Source organism: Gekko japonicus, unplaced genomic scaffold, assembly GCF_001447785.1.
Source record: "Gekko japonicus isolate JY-2015 unplaced genomic scaffold, Gekko_japonicus_V1.1 scaffold889, whole genome shotgun sequence".
NCBI lineage: Eukaryota > Metazoa > Chordata > Lepidosauria > Squamata > Gekkonidae > Gekko > Gekko japonicus.
In genome coordinates, this window is record NW_015165262.1 from 525,297 (window position 1) to 533,453 (window position 8,157).

The 8,157-nt window shown below is 45.7% G+C and overlaps 1 protein-coding gene across 3 annotated transcripts in view; it reads left to right on the plus strand.

Annotated features, from left to right (window-relative positions):
- Positions 1-8,157, plus strand: part of MICU1 (mitochondrial calcium uptake 1) — a 267,507-nt gene that overhangs the window by 67,915 nt on the left and 191,435 nt on the right. For all 3 annotated transcript variants that reach the window (XM_015410185.1, XM_015410186.1, XM_015410187.1), the window contains exon 3: positions 3,801-3,984. In XM_015410185.1, the coding sequence (XP_015265671.1) occupies positions 3,801-3,984 (184 nt within the window). The remainder of the gene's footprint in view (positions 1-3,800; positions 3,985-8,157) is intronic.

An 8,157-nucleotide genomic window follows, 5' to 3' on the forward strand; every position in this document is an offset into this window, starting at 1 on the left:
ATCCAGTCTTCGACTTCCCGTCGGTACAACTTCCCTGGTGCCTTTGGCATTATACAAAGTCCAATCATCCTGCGCCGGTACCGTCCGCGGGCCCCATCGTGAAGGAGTTGGAGGCGGCCAAGACAGGTACGCAGGTAACCGGGGAGTCGCTCCCCCCACCGCACCCGACGTAGGTATGGTGGTCGTGGTGATCAACGATGTGGAGGTTGCAGGGACCGATCCCGTGTCCCCCTCCGTTGTAGGTAGGTTTCCCTCTGCCCCGCTCATGATCACGTCAGACTCGGGACGATAGGAAGATTGAGAGTTCTAACAATATGTTGGATCCCCAGGCATCGAGAATAAATCCACGTTTTAAAGAAAAGCAAAATTTATTTCAAAGCGTTGGAAAGATACTCAAACACGTTCTTTGTTAGAACTGACTACAAACGGTTAGGGCAAGTATAATAAAGGGATTTGAAACAGGTACAGAACCAATGGGTCACGTTCCCGCTGGTGGGTGTGAAAGGAAACGGTTGCGCGCTCATTCCCTGAGAACTAGGTTATCTCCAGACATAATACAGGTGCAGTTCCCAGGCTCTAAAAGCAACAAGCTGGCAATAAAGCGTACTCCCCCAATACATCCTCCAGTTGTTTGGCTTAGGCATTACAGCAGAGTAAAATACAGGCGCACAGACAGGGGGGGGTTTAGCAACTGTACAGAGATACAAGCAACACAGAACACCATGGCAGCTTGCTGACACCATCACATGTCTTTTTGAGAATCTAACCACTATCAGGCAGATTATTTTTCTTAATATATTACGAATATGATCTTTAGACACATCCATTTCGCTTTGAAGATATTCCGTTTTCAAATATGCCACTGGTGCAAGTAGATCACCCAATACTTGTTTTAGATTCTCTCCTTTTGTCTCAGGAACCCCTTGGAATCTCAGGATAAAGCTTGCTTTTTCCATTTGTAGTTGCAAAAGCTGAGATTCGTCAGTAATTCTTTTCTTTTCCAACTCCTGTACACGCTTTTTCACCTTTTAAGATTTGGCATTAACTTCCTTCAGTGTTTCTGCTTGGTTCAAAGTAATCAGTTGCTGATTGATGTTTGTCATCTGGTCCAGCAGAGGGCGCAATGATTCAGCTAATAGCTGTGAAAGCTCGTTGGTAGCTTCCGGTCTCAGGCTTCTACTTCCCGAAGGAGGCTTAAGCTGCGATGGTTTCTCTTTCTCACCTCTCCGCCCCGCCATTTTTGAGGATTGTTTACTTTTAGAAAAGTTACTGAAGTCTCTGCTTTCCACCAAAACGCTTTGCTGCGCTCTTGTGTGCTTCTTAAATCAGTTCTATGGCTTTTACATCCGGCACCCTCTTTTTAAAATGATCTGCTTGGATATTGTGTTTGGGAGTTCACTGCCCCGCTTGCTTAAATCAGAGGGGCTTTCTAGCCGAAACGTGGTGTTTTGCTTTCACCACGACTCACAGTTCATCGGTCCTAGGACCCACCTCAGGTACGTGTAAAACACCTGATCTTCATGCGCTTGTCCCGGTCAGCGACTCTAGAGCCATGCGGTCATACAGTGGTAGGACCTTCAGGGCAGAGGGAAGCCATGATTCCCCGGCATCGAACTGGAAAAGAGGCAATCCCTCAAAAGCCCCATAGCTAGGAGCCCAAACACAAGGGCTCCGGGGCGGGGTAGCAGACAATCGAGCCCCCCCATCCGCTGGCGTTCGGATCGCGGCCCCGGGAGCTCACCAGGGTCACGTCTGCCATCGTGCTGCCAAAAACCGGAAGTCCCTCTTGGCCTTTTTTTCAATACCTTATCACCAATGGGATTGCCGGGAGTGCAACTTTGGTATTGTATCTATATCCCAATTCTAAAATTGACCATTATACTATATTGCCATTTGATATATAGGTAGTAATGCATACCCAGTGTTCAGAAAGACATGAATGCTTAATTTTCTTCTCCAGAGTTAGTATCAGGGATTGTGTTTCCACAGCGAAGGGGAGGCAGCCCATGCCAAGCATCTGGGCCCTGGCTCTGTAGCTTATGGATAAACAACTTCAGTTTCCATTATCATCAATCCTGTGCACTATACGTCTGCTGGATTCACAAGGGAAAGGAATGCAGCCCAGTTCATCACCTGTTGAGGATCAAAAATAAATCAGCCAAGCAGAGACCAGGAGGGCCGTTTGTTGTGAATGCTGCAGTTCCAAAGGCAAAACCTATTTTATGGTTCCTCCTTTATTGCTTTAGCTGCTCATTTTGGGTGTGCGTGTGTTGGAAAGAAATTAAAAAATTTTCAGGCATTTTATGTGAGAAGCATTTTATGATCAATATTTTCTAGAAAAAAGTGTGAGCTCTCTCTCCCTGCCATCATTCAGCAGGGCAGAGCAGAAGAGGATGTGAATCTCTGTAATTGTATGCATTCGCTAACTGGTTTGGAATTGCCAGAATAATTTTTAATGCAGCTGCTTTGCTCAGGTTGGGTGAATTCTGGAAAGGGCAAGGGAAACACCTCTTCATTTGGCTGAAAAGTCTCCTTTTTCCCTTGACTTGGACAATGCGAAGTGCTCAGACTTTGCATCTGTCTTTCCGTACCAAACGACGTGCTGTGTGACAACTCTAAGAAAGAGAATGAACAGAGCTGGTTACATTCAGCAACTTACATTGGACTCCTAAGCACAGCTACACCCTTGACTTAGCGGGTTTAGAAGGGTACAAGCAGAGTCCCGCATGACTCACTGGGAGGTAGGATCCCATCCCTTTGTTTCTCCTGCACCACCTTAATTATCTTTTCCTTCCTCTTTTAAACCCCCCCCCCCACCTTGTCTTGCTCTTCCTGCTCCTTCAGCTGCTCCTGCTGGGTTTGACCATTTTGCTAATGGAGTTGTGAAGCAAACCTAAAAATGGCGACTGAGATCTTGCGATGATAAAGTTAAAAAGTTAACTTTTTAAAGTTCTAAAAATTCCAGTGTACTTCCACCTACATGTCTGTGTTTAAGTGTAAATCTAAATCTAGGGGCTATCTCAAGTTTGGGCAAATGTCCTCATAGGTCAAGGGTCCCCAAAGTGGTGTCTAGGGCTACCATGGATCCTACAGACACCTTTCCTGGAACACACCAAGAATTTCTAGAAAGTTGGCAGGGCCGTGTGAGGCTTTAGCCCAGCAAGGTTTATGACTGGCCAATGAAAATCTGACTGGCTGTGCAGATTGTTAAAAAGTTGCTTCAGCAGCAATTGTCACCTCGCTGAAGTTAAGCTGTGTGCACATGAAAATATTTTAAACCTTTGTTCATTTTAAAAGGCATCCTGTTTAACAGAGCTTATGTTTATGTCTGAAATGTTAAGAGTCACTATTAGAGTTATGTATTACGTCACGCCCTGACATTTTGTGGCTGGCACCTCCTTTTGTGGCAGCCATTTTGTTGTTGCATTCACCACCCAGTATCAAAATTCCGAATGTGCTTGCAGGCTCAAAAAGGTTGGGGACCTCTTTCCTAGTCTGTATCTGGCTCAACTGTGTGGGTTTAAAAAAAATATATCTGTACTTCATGGGCTGTGTTCAGAATTTATTACATAATAACTCAACTTAGAAATGCACTGTCAGTTCCAGCTTCCCCTCAGAAGTCTCAGTTTTCTTGGAGAGGACTGTGGTAGTTTCACCTTCTCTACGGAAGGAACGTAATGGTGCTAACTGCTTTTCAAATTTCCAGTTGAATTTAAGTATCCATAAACAGATTTCCTAATGGGAATTTGAAATGAGAGAAAGAACTTGATGGTTCATGTTGTCTTTGTGTTGTATCTCAGAGCACATGCAGAAGCACCATCGTCAGTGAAACATGATATACAAGCAGAACCTGGCGAGAAGGTGAAGAACAGAGAAGAACCAGTGAACGAAGAGTATGACGACAGGAAGGCCGTAGAATCAAGTGATGAGGATGCTCAGGCAGAAGGGAAGAAGAAGAAGCGTTCTGGATTTCGGGATCGTAAAGTATGTATCTTGGTTGCCATGGAATATTCTTTGTTAACCTGTAGCAGTTTAAACGACAAAAGGATGTGTGTATACTTTGATAGCTAAAATGGGTTTAAAAGTATAAGGTGTACAGATCCTTCTGAGTGCAGCTCTTCTCTCTTGCCTGTCCCTTCTCAAGACCGTGTTAGGGAAGACATGACTAGAAAACTGAGGCCTGTTGTAGACGTGTCTTTGTTCGTTTCCACTGCCTCATAGCAATAAAAAACAATGGTGGGGATCCAAAAGGTGGCTTGTGAACTTTTGACATATTTATTCATCCGTCCACACAGTTTGTTAAACTAAACCATAATATGAGCCATAAAACCCCTTTAAAAACATTAACATACTCAAAATGGTTAAATTCCCAACTACAATGTGTTTTAAAGATCTCTGTGGAGGACCCCCCCCCAACACACACAAATATCTGAAGGGAGCTTCTTTAATAATAAAGCTAGAGCCGTTGTAGCAAAGGAATGAGCTCTGTTTGTTGACAAGTGGGCAACCTTAGGTCGGGGAACTGTCAAGAAGTGGTGACCAGAAGACTATAATTGGTACATGGGGACACATAGGAGGGCTTTAAAGGTTATGACCAGAATCTTGAATTGAACTTGGAAACAAACTGGCAATCAGTGCAGTTGTTTTAAAATAGGAACGAGGTGTTCCTGTTGGACAGCTCCAACCACTCTGCCGCATGATTCTGAACCAGTTGAACTTTGTCTGTTGTCTTCAGGGGTAGCCTTATGTAGTACCCTTTATAGTAATCTAGTCACAAGGTTGTAAAAGCTTGTATCTGTGTGGCCAGGTCAGCTGAGTTGAAAAATGGGGGGAGTTGGTGAATGTATTGCAGTTGATAGAAGGCTCTTCTGGCTGCTACACCAACCTGCTTTTCAAACAATACCCCAGGCTCTTACAATACCCCAGTTCCCCGGCAAGGCGGGATATAAATTGAAAATAATAAATAAATAAATAAATAAACTGATCTGCAAAAGGTATGTCCACACTCTCCAGAACAAGTGAGGAACAGTGAATTATCATGCCATATCACATACTACTTTTGAAACTACTCTTATGTTCAAGAGAGTCCTGCCATGTCGGTGAGTGTGTAGGACTTCCAACTGTTGGAGGAGCGCAAAATCGAAAGCCGCTTGGGGCATACACAATTAATTTTGTGGTTCTTTTGGATCCTAGTCAATAAGTCTGCTGTTGTCTAGGCAGGGAAGCTTCTTGTTCTGGCAATCTATATAAGGCAAATAAATTTATATGCAGAGCAATCTACTGCAAACTGTTTTATGACTGTCTGTATTAAAAAGGCAGGTGTGGACAGATGAGTTCTGTTTAAGCTTTAGGGCTTGGAAGCCCATCTTGCCTTGGTACCATTAAAGAAGGCAATTAAAAACAGCCTAGTAAATCAAAGCCGGCATGCAGGCCATGCTGAAGTGAGAACTGGTATAAAAGGAAGCTAGAATATAATAGTTCTTTGTCAGATAAATCCTTGTATATGGCTAGCTCAGGAGCAGACTGTTTGCTAAACAATGCTTGAGCTCAGTAGGAAGTGCATGAGAATGGAAAAATGATTAAGAGACTGCACTTGTGGATGAGAGTTTTAATGATGAATAAAGTGAAATGTCAATAGTGTTAGAACTGCTTTTTCCAAATGAGTACGCCTGTCCCATACAACAAGACTCTTCTGCAGTGTCCAGGAAAAAGTTATCACATCTTGCAGAACTGTTGCACCTGAGCATGAAGGATGCTAAGAGGCTTCTTTTCTGTATGCATGCTATTAAAGAATCCCTCGTTTTTTGTTGTATTTTGATACTTGCCCTGCAGTACTTAGAACTCTTTAATCTGCTTCGTGGTCTCTGTGCTTCACACCAATGGGATCTAGAGCGCCTGCGCTGGATCTGCCGGTGCTGTAGCAAGCTCTTTTAATGGATTTTTGCGCCCAGCCCCTCTGGGCATGCACAGAAGCCCCACTGCGCATGCCCAGAGGGACGGGCGTGGACATCCCGCCAGTTCTTTCCTTACTGCCGCGCTGAGCAGACCTGTTCTTTGATCGGTCTGGTTGGATCGCTGTTTTTGTCGCTTTTTAGCGATTAGCTCTTTGTTTTTTCTCTCAGTTTCAGTTTAGTTTCTGTTCCTCTTGTCGTTTTTTGTTTTTGTTTTTATAAAAAGAGAATTTTTGTTTTTCGTTGTCTGAGGTAAATTTACCTCAGGCCTTTGGGCCATTGCCCCCCCCCCTCTTGCCATTTAGACTTTTCAACATCTCTCAGTCTATGGAGAAAAAGACTAAGAAAACGAAGAAGTGGGGATTTTTTAATCGCTGCCAAAGCTGCGGTAGTAAATTGGCTCCTCTGGACGGTCACAAGTACTGTATTTTTTGCCTGGGTGAAACCCACAATCCAGACTTCTGTGAACACTGTGCTCAATTTTCGAATCAAACCAGGAAAAACAGAGCAGCGCGCTTAAAGGTTTTTCTCCTGGAAAAAGCTCTCCAACCTATGGCGGATCCGCCGGTCGCTTCGCCTACGGCTATGTCCTCCACTACCGACACATCGGCGCTGAAACAATCGATGTCGATGGCCAGATCCATTTCCAATACCGACAGATCGAGATCGAAATCTAAGGTACCAAACGTTCCTTCCACAGTGTCTACCCCTGCTAAGAAGGCCAAGAAGCCCAAGCCTGCGGTGGAGACGCATACGGTGGTTAAGGCTGCGAAGCATGCTAAGAAGGACTTGGGCTCTGTGCCAGCAGTCCCCGCTCTCCCGCCACCGTCGACTATTTCGATACCGACTGGTTCGACACCGAATGACTCGATACCGGTGAACCAGGTCGTGTCTCAGGCTACGGTACTTGTGCTGGTTTCTCCAGACTATCCGGTGGAGACAGCCTTGTCCGATGTCGACCAAACCGATCTCGTAAGTCACCAGATGGGTGTGGAGTTTTCCCCTGGTCCAACGAGCTCGTCGGCTTCGATCGTCTCAGAGCCGCCCGACATCGACGCCCGTCGGCATCGACGCTCAAGATCCAGTACGGAGCGTCCGCCTCCCTGTTTATTGCCTGAGTCTGTTGATATCGACGCCTTTGATTGTAGAAGAGGCACGTATGCTCTTCCTCCAACTTTCTCCCCGCGACGTCCAAGGTCGAGGAGTCGTTCCCCGAGGTCGTATATGCCACCTCCGATGTCTTGGGATGAGAGGCAATTCCGTTACCTGTATGGTCCTTACCATCCTCCTCAGTTGTCGAACTTCCCATGTCATCCGTCTTACTACAAGCCGCAAAAACCCCTTGGCAAAAACTGTTGTCCGCCCCCGTCTCTACTAAGAAATTAGACCATATGTATCGCATACAGCAACCTGAGGCAGAATTTCTACTTTCCCACCCACAACCTAACTCATTAGTCGTCACCTCGTCGTCAAAGTAAAAAAAGTCGCATTCAGCGCCTGCTGACAGGGAAGGTAAAAAGTTAGATGCCTTTGGCCGCCGTTTTTATTCAACAGGAGCGTTGGCTGTGAAGGCATCAAACTACGTATGAATCGGTGCCAGTATACCCTGTGGGAACAGATGTCCGATCTCCTGATACATTTGCCTGAAGACAAATTGTATGCCGCCAAACTGCTGCAGAAAGAAGGCATGGTGGTCGCTAAACAACAGTTAACCACGACCAAACACGTCTTGGAAGCGTCATCAAAGACCATGGCTTCAGCGGTGGCACTTAGACGACATTCATGGCTAAGAACCACTTCTCTCCCTTTCGACACCCGTTCATTAGTTGAAGATATGCCTTTCGATGGTCTGGGCCTCTTTCACGCAACTACGGATTCTTCGTTGCAGGACCTGGACAAGAACATTAAGGCCTCCCGATCTCTAGGGATCTCTTCCACGACTCGGCACCCAAATAAAACGCGAACATGGTCCCGTCCTTGGCAAAGGGGCACAACATCCCGTCAGTCTCCAGATACGAGATGGAGACCTAGATCATACTCCGGTAGCCAAAAGTCCTTCCAAAGAACGAAGGCTGGCCCTACCCAACAAACGTCCCGTTCCAAGCAGGCCAAGTCAACCAAACAGAGCTTTTGACTTCCCTGTCCCCGAGTCAGCACAAACCCGTCTATTTCCCTTCATCCGTTCCTGGCATCACATCACTTCGGA